Source organism: Numida meleagris, chromosome 11 (genome assembly GCF_002078875.1).
Source record: "Numida meleagris isolate 19003 breed g44 Domestic line chromosome 11, NumMel1.0, whole genome shotgun sequence".
Taxonomy (NCBI): Eukaryota; Metazoa; Chordata; class Aves; order Galliformes; family Numididae; genus Numida; species Numida meleagris.
This window is the reverse complement of record NC_034419.1, coordinates 470,934-496,160: the sequence shown is the minus strand read 5'-3', so window position 1 is coordinate 496,160 and position 25,227 is coordinate 470,934. Positions and strand designations below refer to the sequence as shown.

General features: G+C 39.2%; 1 protein-coding gene across 8 annotated transcripts in view; it reads right to left on the bottom strand.

The window, feature by feature from the left end:
* Positions 1 to 25,227, bottom strand: part of NISCH (nischarin) — a 30,948-nt gene that overhangs the window by 4,967 nt on the left and 754 nt on the right. For 2 of the 8 annotated variants that reach the window (XM_021409429.1, XM_021409431.1), the window contains exons 2-17: positions 20,224 to 20,307; positions 19,749 to 19,931; positions 16,481 to 16,529; positions 14,803 to 14,966; positions 13,144 to 13,239; positions 12,304 to 12,399; positions 11,571 to 11,723; positions 10,696 to 10,764; positions 10,119 to 10,304; positions 9,791 to 9,919; positions 8,273 to 8,386; positions 7,357 to 7,465; positions 3,282 to 3,403; positions 2,753 to 2,796; positions 950 to 2,263; positions 370 to 544 (exon numbers count right to left, since the gene is read on the bottom strand). In XM_021409429.1, coding sequence (XP_021265104.1) covers positions 370 to 544; positions 950 to 2,263; positions 2,753 to 2,796; positions 3,282 to 3,403; positions 7,357 to 7,465; positions 8,273 to 8,386; positions 9,791 to 9,919; positions 10,119 to 10,304; positions 10,696 to 10,764; positions 11,571 to 11,723; positions 12,304 to 12,399; positions 13,144 to 13,239; positions 14,803 to 14,966; positions 16,481 to 16,529; positions 19,749 to 19,931; positions 20,224 to 20,307 — 3,087 coding nt within the window. Of the gene's footprint in view, positions 1 to 369; positions 545 to 949; positions 2,264 to 2,752; positions 2,797 to 3,275; positions 3,404 to 7,348; positions 7,466 to 8,272; positions 8,387 to 9,790; positions 9,920 to 10,118; positions 10,305 to 10,695; positions 10,765 to 11,570; positions 11,724 to 12,303; positions 12,400 to 13,143; positions 13,240 to 14,802; positions 14,967 to 16,480; positions 16,530 to 19,748; positions 19,932 to 20,223; positions 20,308 to 25,227 lie in introns of those variants that run through there. The other 6 variants (XM_021409432.1, XM_021409430.1, XM_021409433.1 and 3 more) reach the window with 6 other exon arrangements.

The window sequence follows — 25,227 nt, the reverse complement described above, 5'->3', positions numbered from 1 at the left end:
AGGAAACCAATTTAGCTTGGTACTATCTCAAAATATAATTCCATTCTAGTGATTCTTCCATTTTAGCACTTTAAAAGAAAAATGGGAACATTCTTGGAGTAATCATATTTTCAAGACACTAGAACATCCGTGTGCTCTGCTCCAAGCATCCTGAAGGCAAAATATGCCTGCCAGCACCACAATTACTGCAGCAGTGAGAGTCAGTTGCACAAGTTTTTGATTAAAGTGCTTCCTGGTCTGGGATAATCTAAGTTTGATTAGAAAAGTGTTTTGGTTTTTTAATTAAGTTTGTTATGTTAGTTTTTAAATATTAGCTAATACTGAAAGGTCACAAGGCATATTTTTATATAGCCAGGCTAGGTGCAATACCTCCGCAACACTGCCGTGGAAAAATTCAACTAGAGCGTTTCCTTTAAGACCAGCCACATACTGCAGAGACATAGAAACATGAAGGTGAACTGGTATCTGGTTATCTTCTGTAATCTTCTGAATAAGAAATTCAGATGGATATAAAGATGACAGAGTCAGATGAGGCTTGTAAAAGCTAGAAGACAAAATCCAGAAAACATCATCAAAATTTAAACAAATGTACAGCTCTTCCACTATGTAACAACTACTAACAGGCAACTTCTATTCTTCTATTGTTCACTCTAAACAAATTCTCTTGAGCATTGCTGCCTATTCTGTCATTACATCAGCCTGCAAGCACCTGAAATAAGAAGTCTCTTTCCATAAGAAAATACATTTTAAGTTGCAACCATAAAACAAAGAAACCGTACCTGAACAGATACAGCCCAGGAAAACCATTCACACATACTGAAGACCAGCAGAATGAAAATATACTTCGTCAATACTATAGGCCAAAAAAAATTACAATGACAACTGGAAACAGTGGCTAGGCCACATTAACTTCAACATTGTGCAACAAACCTTTCACAGGAAGTGTTACCTTGCTGACTGACCATGTCTGTTTGACTCCAAGACGTGATTTCTTGCAACATCTGATTTGTTCGAAGCTTTGAAAATAATAATAGTCTTAACATTCTTCAGAAGTGCCCTTAAAAGGCTGTAGACTCTTAAGAAGTGGAATTTCTCATGAGGTAGAACAAACACCGCTGTAACAAATCTGTATCCCACAAGCAACTCCAGCACGTGCCCATCCAAAAATGAACCCTTCTGCTGGATGGACCCATGAGTTGGATGCAGCACAACTGATGCTAATGGAATACTATTCAGCTTAAGAACACTTCTCAAGTCTTCTGTGCCTATCCATTTACTTGGCAGTGCACTGAAATCCACCTTTACTATGTACAAATGCTGGGGTGTTAGAAACAGCCAGCAGGGATGGAACACACAGGGACACTGGTCAGGAGATTTATATATTGAAGAATAAAGTGCAGAACACAAATCATTTCTTGACCATGCTTTGTTACTGCCAGCTGACTCTGGTTGATGCAAGGTTTTCTGAACACTGGCTTTATTCCCATAAACAAGGTATGCTGGAAAACAACCTTTTATCTCCACATCCTCTGATGAAATGCAATTCAATTCCATAAGCTGACAGAGAAACTCTTGGAGGTTTCCACTTCCACAGTACATTGTGGAGCTTGGTAACACTGACATGCAGTGTTGAGAATGACATGCATGCAAGCAGGAGTAAAAGTCTTGAAGATTTTGGGAGTCTGAAACAACAAACAAGCAGTTACCACTGTTTTTCAGCTTCAGTGTTAAACAGATTTCTGGCATGAGGAAACCAAACTCTGTCAGGTCAGCATATGGAAAACACAGTATTAATTTCAAAGCAGAAGGGATATGCTGGCAGCTTCCTCTCAATTCCTGAGGAGGAATCTCAAACACAGCTAGAAGATCATCTGTCAAAACTAAACAGGAAGCGAACTGCCTGACTCCTTTATAAATATGAATACAAAAACTCCAGAGAATTTTGACTATGTCAAGGTTCTTCACTGCTGCGTTGTCAGATGACTGAGTCTGTGAAGTGTTGAACTCAAAAGTCTGATCTCCTTCATGAAGTCCCATTTCAAAATATCCATCTTCTTTGTCTGTGGCTCTGGAACCAGCTGGAAGGCTTCCTTTATTCTCTATAAAGGAGGGAGGTGATCTCTGCACAGTCTTCACTATCAAGGCAGAAAGGTGCTGGGTAAAATCCTGGTTTGTGACAGTGTATGACATGCAATTAAAAGGCAAGATGACAGTGTTACAGGGGTCAGGCACTGTACAGTGTTCTTCCTCTGAATGATCCACACTTTAAAAGAGACAATACACCACAGTAAGTACAAACATGAGCTTGAAACCAGTTATGACTATCTACAATTGATGGTGCTGTTTGTCAGAGCTTGAGGCTTACTCTCGTTACCTAAGTCAGCGTAACTTTTAGAACATCCTTGTAAAACATACAGTCACTGGTCTTAAAGGCTGGTAACATGTAATTTTACAGAGAGAATCTGACTAAAATGTTTATTCATCCTCCATTTCCCACCCCCAATAAGTATATCCTACAAGTTAAAGCACTTTACAATACAGCTATTGCTGTTTTTCAAACTCCCAAATGCATTTCAGGGCTCAAAGGCTAAAAGCCACCATATACAATGAAATCACTTTTGATCAAAAAACAGATGCAGCATACAATGAAACACAGTTTTGCTGTAAAGGCCACAGTTTAAAAATGCAGCATCCATAGTTGTTACTGAAAAGCTAACGAGGATTGAAACCAGAACTTTTATATACAGCTTACCATGTATTACCACCTCTTCCATATTCCAATAGAGAGAGAGGTGCCTAAGGAGAGGAAGAAAATATCAGGAACCTACCAACTATTTATGGCTGCTGCCATACTGCTCCAGCTTTTTAAATCTAGCAAACTCACTGCGAAGTCCTGATTACCATACTCTGGGCAGCTGAGCTCTGCTGTTAGGATCCTAAAACACTACATTTTCTAATTTAAGTTGGATATTCAATTGAGGTAGGAAAAGAACAGACTCCGCTGCTGACAGATCCAACCTGTAGCCGATAGGTATTATTTCGGCATACTACAAATTAAAAGCTACTGAACTACTACAAAGTGAGGCAAAAGGTAAAGGAACTTGATAAAGACCAACCACAGTGGTGGTAAAGGAAGACCCCCCCCCCCCCAAGTTCTTGCCCTTTCTCATTCCCTAAAGGGGAATCAAGATAGCAGTCCTACAGATTACTTTGATAAAAGTTTAATATCAGAAAAGCTTCCAAAAAGACTTAAATACCATAAACTAAAGAACTACAGTTACCTGGTTTTTACATCTGGAATCTGGTATTTCAGAGCATCTTTGGGGAACTGTATGGTCTGTAGGAGTCGATGCGTTGAATTGCAAAGAACTGCTCGCTAGGACTGTTTCTTCACAAACTATTTCTGGAACAAATACGAACTGCTCTTAAAACCACTGCATTAAAACCAAAATTAATGTCTAACATTATCTGTCAAATGAGTGGAATAAAAGTTGCACAATTACCGTAATTTATCATAACCTATAAATTATTAGAGCTAAATGATATCTTCACATATAGTCAGGACAGGACAGAAGAAAACAAGTTTAGTTGAACTACAGAAGTATCTTTAAATGCATTCAAAACTGTGTTAAAGACTGCTAACAATTTAAAGCTCGACATCTGTGCCTGGGAAGATCATGGAATACATCCTCCTAGAAGACATGTTAAGGCACATGAGGGATGAGCATATGATTCGAGACAGCCAGCATGGTTTCACCAAGGGAAGGTCGTGCCTGACCAATCTGATGGCCTTCTGTGATAGAGTGACTACATTGGTGGGCAACTGATGTCATCTACCTGGACTTGTGCAAGGCCTTTGATATGGTCCCCCACCACATCCTTATCTCTAACTTGGAGAGATATGAATTTGAAGGGTGGACTATTCAGTGGGTAATGAATTGCTTGGAAGGCCATAGTCAGAAGGTTGTGGTCAATGGCTCTTTGCCCAGGTGGAGGCCTGTAACGAGCAGTGTCCCCCAGGAGTCCCTCTTTGGACGAGTACTCATTAACTTCTTTATCAATGACAGATGATGGGATTAAGTGCACCCTCAGCAAGCTTTCTGATGACACCAAGTTGAGCAGTGCAGTTGATACAGCAGAAGGAATCGATACCATCCAGAAGGACCTCAATCAACTCAAAAGGTGGGCCCCTGGGAACCTAATGATGTTCAACAAAGCAAAGTGCAAGGTCTTGCCCTTGATCGAGGTAATCCCAGATACGTATACAAACTATGAGAAAACTCCTTGAGAGTAGCCCTGCTGAGAAGGACTTAGGGGGGATAGTTGATAAAAAACAGAACATGAGCCAGCATTGTGTTCTTGCAGGCCAGAAGGCCAATGCTATCCTGGCTTCCATAAGAAGAGGGGTGGTCAGTAGGGTGAGGAAGGTGATTGTTCCCCTCTAATCTGCCCTTGTGAGGCCCCATCCGGAGTACTGTGTTCAGGTCCGGGGCCCCCAAAACAGGAAAGATGTGGAGCTTTTGGAGAGGGTCTGGAGGAGGGCCACAGAAATGCTCAGAGGGCTGGAGCACCACTCCTATGAAGACAGGCTGAGGGAGCTGGGCTTGTTCAGCCTGGAAAAGAGAAGGCTGCAGGGAGACCGCATTGCGGCCTTCCAGTATTTAAGGGGAGTTTAGAAACACGCGGGAAATCAACTTTATACACAGGTAGATAGTGACAGGACAAGGCGGAATTTTTTTTAAACAAAAGGATGGGAGATTTAGATTAGATGTCAGGGGGAAGTTTTTACTGAGAGCGTGGTGAGGTGCTGGAACAGGCTGGCTGCCCAGAGAGGTTGTGGATACCCCATCTGTGGAGGTGTTTAAGACCAGGTTGGATGAGGCCCTGGGCAATCTGATCTAGTGACTGATCTAGCAGCTGGCAACCCTGCCTGTGGCAGGGGGATTGGAACTTGATGATCCTTGTGGTCCCTTCCAACCCAATTCATTATTTGATTCTATGATCAGGTGTAAGAATTCTTAACATTAGTTTTAACAGAAATGGTCAGTTTTGTCAGAAGCAACCCGCAGTTTTCACAAACAATTGCTCTGCTGGCAAAAACTGCAGGAAATCACTTCTAGGCAACTTTTTAGCATTCTCTCAAATTTCTGAAGGTGTCAAGTGAACTAGAATCTGTGTCAATCCTTCAGAAAGTTAACTACACTCTGAGGGCATACAAAGATGATTATTACCCCACCCTACTCAGAACCTTTTTGAGGAGTTCAAAGCTGAGTATTAGTAATGCATATCATTAGCGGACATAAAGGAACATTTGACATTTTTGCCTGTGATACTTGCAGTGCTGCACTGAAGCAACACAGAAAATCAGTTTTCAGGATTACCACGGAGCCAACCTGCTCAAGTACATGAATGAGAAAATAAAACCAGCAGAATTAGATTGGATTTGTGCTTCCAGCCTGAGCATAGGAACTCCTGCACATATCTTTCTGGATTGATGGCAAGGTTTAGCAGGTTATATCAAATTTTTTTCATAGAGGAAGTACAGAAGATATTTATTACTTGACAAAACACTGCGTTAGCAAGAAGGAAATTCAAATTGACAGGAAAAACATTACTTTTTTGTTTTCTATTTCCTATATAAATATTTCATCTTCTTCCATAAGCCAGTGACATTTAATTTGAATAATATTTTACGGAAACAGATGATGTCTAGAAAAACTGCAGAGAAAGCAATTCATAGAAATAGATTCAGGAAATGAATTCTACCATTCATGATTTAAGGTCTAACAGTTAAATTAATTGCTCAGCATTTTTCAGAATTTTTAAACAGATCTCTCAGATCTTGTTTTAAAAGCAACCCTTGATAGTTAAATATGTAGAAAATAATAAATTAGTATTGTTAAAGCAGAAAAATAACCTGCTCCAGTCCTCACTTATTTTCCCACCACTTACAGCAGCCTTCCCTAAGATTTTACTGAAGGAGCCTCATGAAGACAACTGTAGTAAAAAAGAAAAACACCTTAAATCTTATACAAATCTTTCTATAAAACTCTTAAGTATTTAGGAAAGGAAGACGCTTCCTTTTTTCCCCCCTCTCTAAACTCATTTTCTCTTAAACATTTACTGTAATAGATAAGGACTATTGAGCAATTTTGAAATCGTCACAGTTCTGGCTCACATTACATTTTTACGGTTTGCTCTGTATAGAACTGCAGGTCGTTACATAGCCAAACTGCCTCAATCCTGTAAATTATATGCTTAATACATTAAAGCAAGCACTGAATAGTTCAGTTGGGAAAGGACCTTCAAAGATCTAGTCCAACTGCAACTGACTTCAAGTTATCCTTAAGTACTTCCCACACACAATTTGGAAAAACTGTCAGCATCTTATCTGGAAATGAAAAATTACCAAGAATAGTTACAAAGGCAAATAAAGTACAGTTAAGTTATTTGTCCTTAAGTCACTCAAAAGAAAAAGTATTTGTAGAGTGAACTAAGAAAACTCTGACTGCAGAAATCACAGCAATTCATTTCCTCTGCATCCCTCCCCCAACCAAACCTTTCAGCCATGTTTCTCTCATATTCACCAAGCCATTAATTTTTTAGAAAAAGTAAACTTCCATTTGGACATTTATTGTGAATATACTGCCATGTCTTCAGAATAGGTCTCCTCCCACTATTCATTTTATACTGCACTTTAAAAGCCCCCCAAAATCTTCCCAGTAAGTCACAGGCTTCTGCAAAAGATAAAAAGCCATTCTTTTAAGTTCCAAATGCAAAAGGAACTCTTTTTCGAAAGAGACAGCAGAAGTAATTTTCAGGTAAGGTGAGCAGGTGCTGAAGCACTACAGAAGTGCTGAAATCACAGGCTCAGCCTGAACCACTGATCCCAAAACAGCCCTTTCTCTACCTTTTCCTGTCTTCCCTCAAGTTGCCTGATGAAATGCAGCTCTTTGGGAAAAGAAAAAAATGCTCCTTCAACTCACATTTTGCACACCAAGTGCAGCTAAGATAAACAATTTCAGAACATGCCTATACATGTCAGTTTTCCATTAAGAATCTAGGACATATCTAAACTGCAAAGAAGATCTGTAGTCCTCCACTGGTTTCTTCAGGATGTTACAGTAAAAAGTCCTGTATCCAAACTTCCAGTACAGGTAAGTAGCACTGCAGCAAACAGGTCAATTTTGCTGATTCACATGCAACTTCCAGCTTCTAAGTCAACACTACTAAGACTTTCTGCTTCATTTTGTTTTAAGCCCTATATCCATGCATACAATATTCATGTATATCAATGCAGCTTAAAAAAGCAGAACCTAGAGGCTCAGCCCAGCAGCATGATACATACATGATTACCTTGGCTGGAGCTGACAGGACGAGGCAGAGAGGGAGAGGAAGGACGAACAGTAAGGGAAGAACAGTTTGATTTGGAACTGGCAGCAGTGAGCCTGAAGTCCTCACTGATCTAATAAAGAAAGTATGCAGTGATTAAAGAAAAAACTATACAGGACACACTAGAACCTGAACTAAAGTCAGTCTACACAAGCTTATTCAATTTTAGTAAGTCAGCGACAGCTTTTTGTGACCTTCTGTCACATCCACTGAAGTTTGTTACTCACGTCCTTAGTGGAATACCACTAAGAATTCAGTTTGAAAAGTTATTTTCATCACTGTATTTCCTGACAAAATTAACAGCTAGTTTTATAAACCACAAAGGAATAAAACCAGGAATTTTACTGCAAGGACAGAACGTGTTTTGTTAATTTTAATACCAAAACAATACTGACTAGCTACATAGCACACAAACGTGTGAGAATGTAAAGAGGATTCTGGTTCTTGATTCTTGCCCACCTCTAAGCATCCACAAGAACAACATTTGAGAATGTCACTTTAGTATCCATCAGCAAAAGCAGTAAAATTACACCTCTTCAGTATCTCTACCCATCTAAATGTAAAATCAACTTACTGTCAACTGCACATCCACTGTGCACACTATGAAGTCATCCTATCTTTTCCTCCCACTTCCTCTCTCCCAGATCAACATAAAAAGGAAGGTCACAATTACTGAAGTTACATTGAAAACTAAGAGGCAACATTACAAGTTCATAACCACATTAGAGTACCAGCAAAGAAAGTAAAAACTCAAGAGCTGCAGGTAAGTTGAATGAATTTCCCTCAGACCTAATTTATCAAAGTCTTTGTAAGTTTAAAACACAATAAATGTCATAAGCAGTGCATTTTACTTGCACCTCTCAGCACTACTCATACTTACCCTTTTATCAGAGTTGCTCAGTTTGTACTTCACCTCCTTTGATTTTTGTATAGCTTTTAGAACTTCAACAGTGTCTAGTTCCTTTTCTGTGGTAACAATGTTATCCAAACAAACCTGAAAAAATGAAAAAATATCTAAAATATTGAGAAACAAAGCAGCTCTACAATTTATTTTAATAATAAAAAATTAGCTTAGCTTAATGCAAACTACGCGCATCTTAGTAAATATTAGATGCAAAAAAAATTATCACATTTGACCTTGCTCCAAGGGGATATGAATTTAATGTGAACTCAAATGGTTAAGTTTCTTCAGTACCCTTTTAGCACAACTATTTAAATATTAACATACTGTTTTTTAATCCAATGAAGACAGTAAAGTTTCATTCAGATCCAGGAGTGTGGTAGAATAATATCAGTATCCTTTTGTCCTCTGAAGACCTTTTCCAGTTCACACTGAAAAATCCATCTGATTTTAGACTCAATGGCTTGGGTTGGAAGGGACTTTAATGAGATGTGGCACTTAGAGATATGGTTTAGCAGGCATGGTACTGATGAGCTGACAGCTCATCTTGATTATCCTCAAGTCTTTTTCAACCTTGATGATTCTATCATCATCTAGTTCCAGATCTCCTGCCATGGGGTGGTTGCCACCCACCAGCTCAGGCTGCCCAGAGTCCCATCCAGCACGGCCTTGAACACCTCCAGGGATGGGCACCCACAGCTCTGGGCAGCAGTGTCAAGGCCTCACTGCCCTCTGAGTAAAGAATTTCCACCTAACATCCAACACCTAAATCTCCTCTCTTTTATTTTAAAACCATTACTCCTTGTTACTCCTTGTCCTATCACTATCACACCATATAAAAAGTCAGTCTCCCTTATCTTTATAAGCTTATTAGAACTGGAAGGCTGCAATGAGGTCTCCCCAGAGCCCTCTCTTCTCCAGGCTGAATCACAGAATCACCAAGGTTGGAAAAGACGTGCAAGATCATGCTGTCCAACCGTCCACCTATCACCAATAGTTGATATTACAAAACCATGTACCTCAACACAACATCTAATTGTTCCTTGAAAACCTCCAGGGTTGGTGACTCCACCACTTCCCCGGGCAGCCCATTCCAGCACCTGACCACTCTTTCAGAGAAGTAGTATTTCCTGATGTCCAGCCTGATTCTTCCCTGGTGCAACTTGAGGCCATTCCCTCTTGTCCTATTAATAGTTACACAGGAGAAGAGGCCGACCCCCAGGTCACTACAACCTCCCTTCAAGTAGTTATAGAGAGCAATAAGGTCTCCCCTGCACCGCCTCTTCTCCAGACTGAAGAACTCCAGCTGCCTCAGCCCTTCTTTGTAGGAGAGGTGCTCCAGCCATCTGGTCATCTTCATGGTCCTCCTCTGGACCTGCTCCAACAGCTCCATTTCTTTCTTGTGCTGAGGTAACATTCACACTGCTTCACTTACCATGCTTTAAAAAAAGTTTTTTCAGGTGCCAGCTTCAAAGGAAGAAGTACATTGTGGCTTACCTCTGAGGCCCTGTCCCCAAACTGAGCAAGTACTTTGGTCCGGTAATCAGGGATGATGCTCAATGGATTGCTGGATAAGACCACCTTTTCTAAGCATGGGAGGCTTCCTATATTTTTTACTTCATCAATCTGAAAGTTTATGAATAAATTAACACAAATCAGTTAAATGAAAATCAGCACACACACAGAGCATTTCTTGCCCAAGCTACAACACACGATAGCAGGCAAAAAATAATTACAGTTGGATTTATTTGCAGTTGGTCCCACTAAAATACATTGTATTCCAAAGCACAATTCAGTTTGGTACTGAAAAAAAATCAACAGTTACCTGTTCTATTTTGTTGCTGCTGAGATCCAAGTTGACTAATGAGTAAAGTTTGTTAAGACCATACAGACTTTCCAGCTGATTTCCTGCTAAATTCAGAGTTTTGATGTTTCCTAGTTTTGTGTGAACACCTTCCAGCAATGTAAGTTTGTTGTAGGATAAGTCCAGATGAACAAGGTTATAAAGATGCTACGAAAGAAAAGAAAATCTATCACATGCAATACATTAAAATTCGACAGTATCAGGAACACTATTACAGCTTGCTCATTTCTTGTTCAACAGTATTTTTCATGCTGGACATAGGTTTAAGCCTGTCAGATGGAAATTCCCTCAACTGTTTTTACACTGACCCAGAGAAACAGCTGCAATGAATGCAAAGATGTCTATACTTTAATTTCTTTGCCAGTGTTGAGAGCAAGTAAGAAACATCCACTGTAAGAGTATTTGGATGTTACAAGGGATAAGCAACTTGGGCTTAAACAATTTTCCATAACAAAACAAGCAATAGAACTCCAAAGAAAATACTTCTGTTCTCTAAGCAGTCTGAAAAGAAAAACTGACCTTCAAAAGCATCATTTACCTGTAGATTTTCTATTAGTGACACTCCATTGTGACTCAAATCCAGGAATTCAATCTTTGGAATTAATTTCTAGAAGATGAGAAAAAATGCCTGGGGTGAAACATTTTAGTTCATAAATCAGGCCAGATTTGTTTCACTATTAGCTGATGGTAAGGAAAAGGTAAAGAAAACTATCCTGCACACAATCCCTCAGCATTTGCTTCAAAAAAAAGCAATGGTTATGGCATAGTGCAGCAAAAGAACCGAAAATTGCTCTTACAAAAAACAATATCACAAAAAAATCCTGAACAAGTAAACTGCACTGCTAGTTCATGTTCTCTGGCTGAGTTACAGAAGTAATTATTTCCTTCTTCATAGGAGTAGTAAAGTGAAAAAAAAACAACAACCTATGCTCATATTTGACACGCATTCTTGTGATGAAAGCTAATCTTTTTTTCTCCTTAAGAACTGATTTATCAAACATAAAACTAAGGGACCGTCAAAAATACTTCAACCAGTTTCCATGCTCTTCATATTGTTTTGATGTCAAGAAGGCTACCAGCAAGCCACAAGTTCAAACATGCAGGAAGTTTCAGCCCTGATAATACTCCGAAGTCGAGCCTAAGAGGATTTTTGTTTTAAAACATGTTCCAAGAAGTCAGTGCTCATGAAAGCACTGCTTGTTGAGAATAGAATGACAAACTTTTCTCCTGCAGCAAAGAAAATATCAAGGCAGTAAAAGAAAAATTATCCCAAGTATTAATGAGGGTAGCTAACCAACATTAGAAAAAACAGTAGGTGCAACTGAAAAAAGATAAAGGAAATGCAAAATGCTTTCTATTGAAACGCGCCTCAAAAGACAAGACATACTTTTTCAAAAATGAAACATTTCTTACCACTGAATCATCAATTTGAGAGATGTTATTGTGACTCATATCCAAAGTTGTTAAATTTCTCCAAGTTGGAATAACTGCTGTCACTGGACAGCTTGACGATGCACCCTCTGGCTCCCACTGATCAAACTCTGAGGCCTCAGGTACTAGGATCTCCTATTTAAGATGAGCACAGTAAAACATTATGTCTTCAAATTAGAGCTAGCCACTTTGAAAATAGTCCAAAGACTTCCCTAAGGAATGCTTCTAAACTTTATAATAATCTAAAGCTGTCGGCCTTAACAAAGATGAGATGGCTGGGTCAGGAATTTTTATATCTACAGGAATGCCAACACTAGCAGCCAGTCAAATTGGAGAATACAGAAGAACATAAGGACTGAAAATTATGCTAAATAGATACCCCTCACCAAATCAAAGCACAGAGAAATGACGAGGTAAGCATTCAGCGCTGCATTAACAGAAAAATACATTCCAATAAAAACATCACAAATGTTCCTCTGAAGGGACACATGTAAACACTTCCAGTGTTTAAAAAAAGTTGAGACTTTTTAACAGTGTTAAAATAATTTGAGACACAGAAAGATTAGCAAATCCTTTCAAGTCCCATGGTTGTAAAAACAGAATCTGTGCAAGTAACACAGAAAAGTGCATGGACTCCAAATGGATGTTTCCACAGCACGCATGCTATTTTGGCATGCACTTTAAACACACACCAGAAAGAGGAACTTGCTCTTACCTTCATTGATGTTGCTGAAAATCGAACACTCATTGTGGCTAAAGTGTGTTTTGAAGAAGTCAACCCTGTGATAAGCTTTCCTCCACAATGATTTACCTATTTTAGAAGAAAATTTTAATTTGTATAAAAATCACAGATGCTAGAACAAGAAAATGGAACAATTAGCTAGAAGCTTCAATATCAGATTCTCCACTCTATTACCCATTTGGAAAGTAGATATGGCATCCCATTAAAACCTCCTTTTGGTAACAAACAACCAGGAGAGATTCAGACCAGAAATGCCAGCACAAATCAAATGCCATAAACAGGGTAAAAAAACTGGTTACTCTTTCTCAACAAAGATTTGAAGTGGTGAGGAAAATATTTCAGAAAATACTTATTCAGTGAACAACTACTGAAACCTCATCCTTTGCAGAAGCACACCACTGAAAACACTCAGGAAATTATCAAGCAAGAAGCACCATATCCCAAAATGCACTTTTAGAAACTGAATGTCAGGATATTTTCACACTTATTTGGTGGTTTACAAATAAAAAGCACTGTGTAATAAGATCACATCATACTATAGTTGTAAGATATTCAAGACAATAAAAAGCTGCTCTGTTTAGGTATATACTGGAAATCTCATTCTTTTTGAAGACACACAGTGCAAGGTAGTCTTAATTTGGTACCCTAATATCCAAGGCTCATTAAAAAAAACAAGTCTCTAAGGAAAGATTCCATCTAAAGATTGCACTCAATTTCCAGCACCAAGTCTAAGGATACAGTTACCAATATTAGGAGATATGCAGCAGAGCTTGGATTCAGAGCCTGTATAAGTAAGCAGTACCTCAGCCATACCTCTATTTGATGAAGTGATTTAAAAATTGATAGATCAAATGGCAAGAGATGCTCTTGTATGTTACTGGTTCCAAAAGGTCCTCCTGTTCCAGTGACCTGTTATTAACATTTAAGAACAGAGTTTTAGTGCACATAACACAACTTGTCCACATTTCAGAAGGTCTTACTCAGACAACATCGTAAGCACAGTATCTTGAGAAAACAGCCAAAGTCGGAGCATGGATTGATTCAAGAACCTTGTAGTCTCAAGTCTTTAGGAAAAAACATTTAGTTGAACAAGCTAATTGCAAAAATAGAGCACTGACCTTGAACTGCCACCTTGTGTTTGCATTTTGCAGCACACTGAACACAGAAAAAATGACACCATGGCAGGACAAGGGGAAATGGTTTTAAGTTGAAGGAAGTCTTAGGTTGGATATCAGGGGGAAGTTCTTTACTATGAGAGGTTGGAGGCCCTGTCTGCGGTAGGGGGGTTGGAGCTTGATGATCCTTGAGGTCTCTTCCAACCCAAGCCATTCTATGATTCCATGACCAACCAAGGTTTCATGCTGAGCTGAACGTGGCAGAGCCACATTCTCTGAAAAGAACTTCTCTGAAAGATCTGGTTCTTCTAAGACAGAACTGCCTTCCACACCAGTACAAGGGGAAAAGTTCAGAGCATTGACAACATGGGTTTAGAGAAAACACAGTACTCCATTGGTGCACATCCAATAAAACTATCTAAAACTTCCATGTGGCCACTGGAGACTGGCCCCTGGAGAACACTAACAGCACAAAAAAAGAAGGGTTATTTCCTTTATGTATTCTGTGAATATAATTTTGGGAGAAATCTTTAATGTTTTTCTCCGGTCTAATCTGAATCACACAAGCTCTGAAAGAACTCTCAAATGATCAGAAAGGTCAGAAATTCTGAAGATGGTTTTTCTAAAAACAACACTGTTCTCCAGCCAGTGAATCATCAGTTCTGAGGATTCTGTACACCCACAGAACAGCAAAGGCAACCAAAGAGCAATAGGAATAGCTGTACAAGGGTGGTTTTGCTACTACAGCTTGTTAGGTTTCCAGTGACGCTTCCTCTGCTTGTTACTCAGGGAAACATTTTCCACAGCACTTAACAGGTAGTAAAAACATATATCTGTTCTGGGGCTATCTATATTTATTCTGACATGGCATTTTAGCTAAAACTTCAAGTCAATTTCAACTATGAAAGCGAGGGCTTGTGTTTGTTTGGTGGTTTTTTTTTTTTTAGATAATCAAAGATGAGAAAAAGGACAGAATTTAGTTATATATGCATACATATACATGCATGTATTTGTACAGATACACTGACCTAACAAGTGCCAGCAAAGAATACAGGATTGAGAAAGTAATACTTATCCACACAGTCCTACCAGCACCCACAATCTGTGACCACGGCTCTACAGAGAGCACTACTGAAAAGACCACACCACACAGCAAATCAGCATCTTTGTTAGAGAACAACATACATATTTCAAGGTGGCAGAACAAACACGTTTAACATGAACTTCTAAATGATTGTTGGGATTTACTATCAGTAAAAGCTCCTGTACATTCAAACTAAGCTCCAAAAGTTTGCTAAGAGTAATGTCAAAGTCTGATAGGAACAATGCCTCCAGCATTTGTGCACATATAGCTCACCTTTAAATATTTAAGCCTACAAGTGAAATCTAGAATATGACCTAGGTCTGTTTTGGCATCTCCATTAGCACACGTAGGCTTCCCCTGTAGCAACTGTTGAGTGACAGCATATAACTGCAGTGGTCTAATGGTAAAGACTTCTCCAGCCATTAATAGCTGCTCTCCTGAAAAACAAGAGTATGACATTAAACACATTGCTGCAGTGAGCTGCACTATTTCAGTGATTATAAAGAATAAGTGGTACACGAAAAATCTAAGGTTAGAGAGGAAAGAGCTGTCTCATGCTTTAAAAGCTCAAGACTAACACATCAAAACAACTCAATTTTTGCCACTTTGAACAGGTACTAGAACAGTTGAATTAGAATTTTTTAAAACCAGAATAATATAGCTGTTTGAAGAGGCACTAATTATACAAGCCTGAAGCTCCTAGTGCAACTAACTGCAAATACTTCCCTCCTTCACAGGAGTACAATCAGACAAAGTTCACATACTCTAAGAGATAACAAACTTTTTTCCCAAAAAAGTTTCAATCCGTTCAGAAAATGCAGTGCCTGTCATCAAAACAATAATTCTTGCAGCTTTTGCAATTTTGCCTAAATGCTCAGTTATAGCAAACACAATTTCTTTGAAAACAGGAGATCTTTCATCACACTAAAACCAATGGAAGCTCCCTGGACAGAAATGCACAATCTGATATCCGTAAAATCTTGTTTTACTACAGAACTACAATTAAACAGTAGAAAACAGCAACCTCTCCACAGTCACCTGAAGAGTTAGCATGGAGCACAGTAGAAAACACACACATGGAATGAATCCCTCTGCTCTTCCCTTTAGGGACACCAGACTGACTCATAGACAAGACAGCACCACCTTTCATCATAAGCAGAGTTCTCAGAAATGCTGAGAAATACAATTCCCTTTGGCTTCAGTAGGAGCAAGTCCAAGAGTTCATCTGCACGTAAAAAGAATATACCCATATACAGCAGTGAGACTGCATGGGCTACAAAGACTGGATAGATTTCTTCAGCAATTGTCTTAATGTTCCAAAATTTGGTGAGTGGACCCTCTGAAATGGCTGTATCTGAAGTTAATTTTGAGCCAGAACAATCTTGAACAGCACTCTGAAACACGCTTCACCTATTACCTCAGCCGTCTGGAACATCTGCTAGCATCTAGCATGTCCTTCAAGACAAAACAAGCACAGTCTAATCATTCCAAACCTCTGCTGTTCACTGAACAGTTAGAGCTATTGCAGGTATAGGAAGTGCATCTCATTTTCATCTGCCAGCATCAGTAAATCCTTTATTTAACTGACAGGTCTCACATTTCCTCAATTCTGGAACAATAATATTTAGATAAAGAGCATTAATACACTCCATCTCAGCACTCACTGATATAAACCAAACTTCTCTACACAACACACCAAGATGAAAAGGCTAATGAAAACTTCTGATTGCCAGTACCACAGCTTATCCTTTAAAGAACTAGCAAGCTCTTCTCAAAATCTGAATTCGCCAATTTCTTTTGATTCCAAAAATGAAAAAAAGAGGAAAAAGAAAAGAAAATCTTCCTGTATCAAAAACTCAGATTTCTGCTTGTCTGGAAATTAAGTATCAAATGCACACAGACAGAGGAAAATTGTCACTTAATTCACAGCTAATTCTTCCAAGTTATTTACCTTTGTGAAAGAGCTCTTCAGCCAAAGCAGCAGTGATCCCATTGATCTCCTGCGAAGAATAAATCATTCTAATTAAATGTTATTTATATACTTCTAATAGCAATTTTTTTCCAGTGTGCACCATTGCTGCTTTCCCTTTTTCACTAGTGTACAGTCTAAAAAAAATACAACGGAACTGTGTCCATGTCTTATTGATTTCTTTGTAACTTGAAAATACTTCATACAAATATTCCCTAATTACTTATTTCATATGATTTTTATTTCCTAGATGGAATATACTGAACTACATTTAAATAACCAGATTCTGCATGTATTAGAAGTGCAACAGCAGCTACAGTAACTATTACTAGTCATAACAGCCCAGCTTGAAAGAGAGTTCAGTTATGGAGAAGCTATTATAAGTAGAACATTTTCCAAACAAACAAAAACCACAAAACAACCCAGGAATTTTAAGATTTTGAGTGCCAATAAGACAAAATAAACCCAATACATTAACAGGCCTACACAGAAGAGATAAAATAACTCAGCTTGTGAACTTCTACTCTCTATTAAGCCCACTGCACAAAGCAAAGACCACTTCCCCATCTTCCACCTTCTCTACTTTTCTGGGCCTACCTAGGTGCTCATCTTCCATTCTAGGCACTGACAGCTCCAGGAGGAAAGCAAAACACTGGACCACCAATGCAGGAATTTCTTCCTTCTAAATTTGAAGGTGCACAAAGATCAGTGCACTTATTTCCTATCTGAGCATACTTCTCTCCGTAAAAGAACACATGCTTTGAGGAAGTTCACAAATAGTTCTGAACACTTTTAACAGTTCTCTCTCAAAGACACAAAAAGCATAAAACCATTTGTGATAGTGAAAATTCCCCTAGACACACACACCTCTTTTTAACATAGCTGCAGTATAAACAAATAGTACAAATCATCACGAAATGAGTATCTGATGCGTTTACTTCACTGACAAATCCCTCCATTTATAAGGAGAGGATAAATTCACAGGGCATCTGAAACAGTTTAGCTCATTTCATGAGGCAGCCATTTTTGAAAAGCACATTCTTACTGTAACTGACACCCCACTCAGAGGATGAAACAAAGCCTCCACACTGTTGTACTGGGAACAACAAGCTAGAAGGAGCTGCATTCCAAACAAAATTCAACAACTACCTCTTCTTTGAACCAACCAGTTACACTCATCTAGCCTGCTCACATTATCCCTTTCATCACCTGAGACACACAGAAGATATTTGTATATGTTCATAATTAAAACAAGATTATGAATTGGATGGCTTAGCGACTAGCACGCGAAGAAATGCTACTCTGTTCCTCTGTCAAACTTACAAGAGACCTCTGTCTTAGCTCCAGCTACTTTTCTGCTTCAACCCCACAGAAGCCCCATTGTTTGCAGAACACTCTATTTTCATGCAAAAGCTCGTATCTGCAAGTTAAAGCAAATCTTTTGAGATGACAAAATATAAGACTGCAACAAAATCAGCATCCCTGTATCTCCACAGACATCCTATTCAATGCCAAGGTGATGCATTGCTATCACATACAACTGCATCTCCTTGCCAAGTTGTACCTGACCTGTCCCTGCAATACATAAGGGCTTGAAAGCGCTTTAAATATATTTATGATAAAAACATCTATTTCTACTCCATATAGTTCTATTACTACGGGAAATAAAATTAAACAGCCCCTACTGGAAACACTACAAGAGAAAGTATAGCAGCCTTTCTACCCAAAGTAACAAGACAAGAGCAGGGATTTTACTGCCTCAAGAACACATGTAGGTCATCCGATAGAGATATTTTAAAAGATCAAAGTTCTACAGGAAGATTATTTTCCAGCAGAATTGCTGTGGTAAATATTTAGCTTTACTGCTGAATAGCTAACTTTTTTTCTGTAAATATTTGCAAGCTCCAAGCAAAAACAATTGAGTTGGAGTTTATAATTCAATCTCCATTCCCTTGAGCCAACAAAATGCAGAGTAAGCAACACCTTTGCTTCTAAAATACAAAAACAGAAACTTCCATACACAAATAATACCAGATCTTTGAGAAAGCCTTAAAAAACAGGAACACTACAGCAAGAGGAAAAAATTAGCTGAAAAACAGGGCAAGGAATAGGAAGAAGTTCAGCCTGCATAAGAGAAACTTTGCTGAAGCTGCTGCACTGAAACATTAATGAAACATTGAATAGCATTTAGGAAAGAACAGTCAGTGAGAAAGAAAAAGCAACTTTCCAGTCATCAGAAAGCTTGTTCCACCTGAACAGAACTGCCCCTACATTATCATACATATTTTTAATAAATTTAAAACTTCTAATTCATTTAGAGGACTCAATCATTATACAATCTAGTGCTTCTCAATCAACTCTGCAGGGTAATAGTAATGCTATGGACAAAACCCACAGCTTTACCTGAGTTTAAGTCTAAACTCTAACCAGGATGCTTATGTTCACACAATGCAACTTTAGTAGTTTTTACTTTTGTTGCTAAGGCTTAATCAACATACCTAATGGACCATTTGCGACTCATTTCTGAAGCCTTCATAAGAAACTACAAAGTGCAATCTCAGCACACCCCACACCAAAGCAATTACTGCTTTTTCTTTCCACTAAGCTCTCTCCAGTGCATTTTCCTCTCTATAAAATAAAGTCCACTCTCTCCCTTGCAATATGAAGCAGTACTACAAAAAAAGCTTAATGATGCACAAGAGACAAATGAACAATTTGCAGTATGAACATGAAAGCAAGCCATGGCTTCTTTCTTCCTTACTGTAACATTGTCAGCTGAATGGAGCTATGTCTCCAGGGGCCTCACCATTAGCATGCTCTCCTACAGAAGTGCTATATTCCTTAGTTTGGTCTACTGGAAACTGTTTCAGTGTGAACCACAGCTCTGCCCATTAACTGCTGAGTAGGGGAGGAAGTGGATCAATTACACAATGTTCCTTCTGAGAGCTGGAGCTGTTGACTTCAGCCTAACAACCAATTCAGCTGCAGATTTATTCACCACTTCAACTATTCTACTAGGGATTTTCTGATCTTACTATGCTGGCAAGCAGTGTGGGCAGGGACTGTACCTACTGCAAAGAGGTTGGTGTCAAAATTGGTGTAAAAAAAACCCAACAACTTCATGTTTTTATTATATTATGCAAAAGGTTGAAAGAGAGTTATTTTAAAAAGACTGCATGAAATTCTCTTTAAGAGAGAACTACAGAAGGACATTCAGGACTGCATTTTATATGCTAAAACCAAAACTTACATAAAAATGAAAGTGTAAGAAGTGAGACAAAACTTTTGGAGCAGTAACAGGGAACTTGACAAGAAGTGTTTGCAGGTAGACTTCTAATTCCTTTTGCCTCTTCTCCACCAGGCTTTTGGAATTTTTTCCAATAATCTTCTTCGGAGGTAACAGGTTTTTATCTATTTTCTTTTCTGAAACAAGCTGAAAGATAAAGACCAGACTTACTACTTCCTATGTGTGGTAACAACTTACAGGAAAGATGCAACTGAGTATCAATACAAGTTTCTGAGGCTATAGTTATTCATCCCCATCTCTCACAGTTCAAAAGGAAAATGCAACATGGGCAGTTAAAACTGCTCAGTCAAGTAGGATTTAGTGCAGTGGTATCTAGTAGATATTCCCACTGTTACGGTGGGAAGAAAAGATGTCCTATACAACAGATCTACAGAAATTGTTTTGTAAGAGGCTTAGGCCACAGTTTTAATACCCTTACCTTTTCATGTAGGTCATGGAAATCACTGTAGCGATGTTTGACTGTCCACTGATGATTGCCAACACTGACCTGAATGATGTACACCTGAAACAAAGAATGTAAAGTAGAGAAAGGAACTTGAAAAGCATTTATTTTAACAGAAAGCTGACATGTACACTATAAGGCTACATATAAAGTATGTAGAATCGAATCTCCATCTAATCTTGCAGTTAACTAACAGCTAATCCAAACTCTAAGGTGACTCTGCTGAGGTAGGACACCTAATCACAGAATTTCAGGGGCTGAAAGGGTCCTCTAGAGATCATCGAGTCCAACCCCCCTGCCAAAGCAGGCTCCCTAGACCAAGCTGCACAGGTAGGTGTCCAGGCAGGTCTTGAATATCTCCAGAGAAGGAGACTCCACAGCCTCTCTGAGCAGCCTGTTCCAGTGCTCCGCCACCCACACTGTGAAGTTCTTATGCTCATTTGTGCGGAACTTCCTATGCTTCAGTTTGTGGCCATTTTCCCTTGTCCTATCACCATGCACCGCTGGAAAGAGTCTGGTCTTGTCCCTTTGCCTCCCACACTTAAGATATTTATAAACATTAATCAGATCCCCTCTGAGTCTTCTTTTCTCAAGGCTGAACAGACCCAGGTCGCTCAGCCTTTCCTCATAGAGGAGATGCTCCAGGCCTTTTACCATCTTTATCTAACACCACACACAAGGTTGTTCCACAAACTAAAACATGCAGATGCTGCTTCTTTTAAAGAAAAGTTACTCTTGCAATCCAAAATCTAAAGCAAACAAGAATTCTAAACCACTTTTTCTTAACATTTCTGCTAGCCAAGTGAGAATTCATAGCTACCCACAACAAGCCTGAGTTAGCAGCATCCCTTTTTCAATCTACCAAGTTGCAGAGCAGGGAGAGGAGCCTGGCGAACATTCTGTTGCCACTTCACAGTTAGGCAGGAATCTGGTTGTGAACTTTTCAGAAATGTAGGTGAATCCTCCAGTTGGCTGGGGGATTTAATTCCTTTTAGAGTAAAACACCTAATGTAGCTTCCTGATCACTACAATTGCACCCAAATGTTTATTGCAATTCTCAAAACAAAACCAACACTTATTTAGACAAAGCTATTTTAAGCTTCACATGTAGCAAAAGCAGGACACAAGATTTTCATTGCAGGTGACTTTCCCCGTTGAGCACTATTGATTCTGCAGGAAGTTCACATTCCACCTTTGGACAAAGGCAATCCCAAAGAAACATTAAATGTAGAAAAGAAAACACAAAGTACAAAACAGACAAGGATCACCAAATTAGTTCCATATCTGCTTGAAAACAACACAAAACTTATCCAATCCAACTTCACTCCTTGGAAAAGATCTTAATCAAATCTTGAAAGCATTTAATAAAGATGATAACTTGCTTCCCATCAGAGATAACACAGACATGATTCATAGCTACTATGAGAATGATGCACGCTTAGCTGGTAAGTCAACTTCAAGAAATGAAAACCAGAGTGAATTTTCAATTTGCTGCATAAAAGGCAGACAGTTAGCACTCACTCTTAGCCCGGACCAGGAGAATGCCACACATTAAACAGAATGCCTCTTGCATTTTAAAAGTGAAGTTACTTCAAAAAAAATATAATAGGTATGAGATGCATCTGATGCACAGGCTTGCTGAACAAAACGTCTTACGGAGGAGCAAATCAAGATGCCCAACTCGTGCGTACAGCGAAGGACATGTCAGTGTTTGGGTGAGTAATGCAAACACAGATGAATGCCTACAAGAATTACAATCTCAATTAAAGCCTGCATACGATTTCCAGGCAGGTTATGTTGAGAAACCACCAGTCTGGATCATTTACTTCACTGATGACAAACCAAAACAGGAATAACCTGAGTGTCAGCAGTACCTCATATGCAAGGGGAGACTAAAAGAAATCATCAGATTAAATTCAGAACCACAGAAGTACTATGCAAAGAAGCCATCATAAGAATACTAGTTATTTTTAAATCTGAGTGTGCTAAATTATGGCAGATGGCAGTATATATTACGTATATATACTGCCACTGTAGTGGCAGGGTACATACGGTACATAATATATATTATGTATTAGTATATTAAGGCAGTATAGCTAAATGCAATGCAGACTGAATATGCAATGAATAAAATCTCAGATGAGATACTGAAAACCCAGTGAACTCCACAGCTCCCAACTGCAAGCTCATCAGACAACAAAGCTACATGCCTCCTCCCTGCATACAATACAAAGCAAACATACAACAAAGGTTCCATGAAAGCTTTTACCAAAATGACAAGGTCCCGAGCACTTCCAGAAACAGAGCACTGAGCCAAATGGACAGTCTTATCAGGAAAAGATCTGTTAAGGCAGATTCTTCAGATGCACCAACCCCTCACAGCATTCCTCACGTAGAACACAGCTGCAGCCAGCCATACAGACCCACCCCTCAGACTGCACATTCATCCTCAATCTGTCATTATCTTGAGGAGTACCAATGCAACAGACTTATGTGCTCTAAAACCTTGTTTCAATTCATTCTAGAGCAAAAAAACATCTTGGGCTTTTAAGAAAAGCCAGGTATGTAATTACATTTTCATTTAATTGAGTGGACTAACAGGACATGGCCAGCAGTTCAAGATTCATGAATGTCTGCCCACACACCAAGCCACCTGCTGGCAGGCACACATGGGGAGATGAAACACCATGCTGCACCTTCTCCCAGGCATGACAGCTTACCATGTGAAACTTCCACCTGTATTTATGACAAACTGCATTACTCTTCAGCTAAACATGAAAACATTCACATCCACAGGTTTTCAACCTGGGAGCCTACCTCCCAGTGTCTTCACTAAACTCTTATCTGTAATACATTTTTGTAAGCCTTTCTACATGTTATTTTAGGCAAAGGTTTACCATATCTAGTGCTGTATTTCTATTTTCTTACCCATAACATCAAGGTCTTCATAGTTAAGTACTCACTCCCTTACAGCACGCCTTTTACCTTCCTAAATCCTTAAAAGTGAAATGCTTACTTAAGCAAATTAAGATGTATAGCTTCTAAAGCAGCTGTTAACAAACATCGGTGATCTCAGACTTCTTCTTGTCTACAAAAAGCTTAGCAAAACCTGTTCATCTTGTTTTGTACAGAGAACTTGCCTTTTTGCAGTATCCTTCTTCCAACTCCACAAACTTCAGTATCACTGAGAGAAAAACAAGTACCTGGCAAAGCTGCCTACAGCCAAAGCCTAGGGCACAGGTGCAGCTGCAGCCAGCAGTTCCCAAATTGCAGAGCAATGACACAACTGCATCTGCTCCTCCCTGCCTCCTCAGGCAGTCCATTTACACCCACCTGAGGAAGCCACAGTCTTTTCCTTAAATATCAAACCTTGTATTAAAAACAGCTGCACAAGAGAAGAAAGGCAGGAAAGCAATTTCAGGCTAAACAAATGCACAGAAGGAAACAATTGAAGTGCTGGCAGCCTTGAGGCCTTCTAGCAATCAGCCAGTCTTCAGTCAGCACCTAGTCCAACCAGCATACACAGGGGAAATGCTTGGTGAAGGTGCTCATGCTTTTCGAACTCAACAGAAACACTATCAGTAACTGCATATCTTCTCTGCTGGGTTAATCCATACCTTGCCTTCCTACCTAACAATTCCAACAAGAACCACATTTGAAAAATAATTTCAAGATTACACAGAACTGTGGGTCTTCCCTATAAAATTTACAGAATTTAATCCCCTAACCATCATCCAGATACCATTAAAATAAGGCCCCCTTCTGCTGAGATTATAAACTCTGAAATACAGAGTACAATGGGGAGCACCAGTGTTAAAAAAAAAAAGATTCTTTCAAAGACAAGGATGTAAACACAAGTGCTACTATCTTGTCTGCTACGCATTAATGGTTAATGATGCAGTTTGCTACCACTACTTCCTTTCTAATCTTTAACAGATGCGACTCACTCTTACACCCTTAGATATTTTTACTTCTGCTCCAGTGCAGGTCACTGTAAAGACCTTACTGTCACACAACTCAATTTTAAAACCAAACAAATTCCAATTTTTGCAAACCATCTCACTTTGCCAATCATTTTGTAAATCATTTCTGTCTTCATTTAAAATTACACCTACATCTAATTGCTCAAGCCTTCTCATACAAGCTGCTGCAGGTTTGCAGTCCTGCTAACACTCTTCATGGCTGTACAAACAAGCAAGCTTAACATCTTGACACCTTCAAACCTGCAACAAGATAATCAAAAAACAGGATCAATTACTTTCAAACTTCCCTTCCTAGTGGGCTACTTTTAAAGCCTCCAAGAAAAGTAGCATTTTAATAGCACATTTCCAGAACTCCAATCATTAAAAGAGAAATCTTGAAAGACTTCTGTTAACTTAGCTGCCAGCCTAATCAGCAGCTGATTTGCTGAATGCTACCTACAAAGCCATATGCCTGAATTACAGCTCCATCTTGCACTCTGACGGCATCGCCCAAGGTACCACGATACTAGTTTGTGCACTGAAGCAGCAAAGCAGCTAGCATTTCCCTTCCCCTACCTGTAACCTCTGGCAGAGCAAGTGATAATAACACTTAGACGTTTCCTCAAATTCACTGTAATTTGTCTTGCACAGGTATTGTAAAATACTGGTGAAAATCCTCAACACCAACATTAACAGCTCAGAGTCACAGTGCACACTTGGCATGGAAGCTTCCAGCCAGCACGCTGCACGTCTCACCACAGGACTGGAACAACAGCTCTGCTCAGGAGTGAATCACATCCTGAAAAGCACAGCTCTCATGAATACACATCCTGTAGTTGCCAGAAAGTGCTGAAGCTATTTTCAAGAATTTATTTCAAGCTTTCAACCACTGACTGCTCACAGCTCCTCACCTCCCCAGACAAAGACGGTTTAGGGGATGGCAGCATGGAGAGTAGTTATGTTCTTCATGTACTACAGCTGTGCACATTCTCTGTCCTATTAAAGACAGAAATTGCTC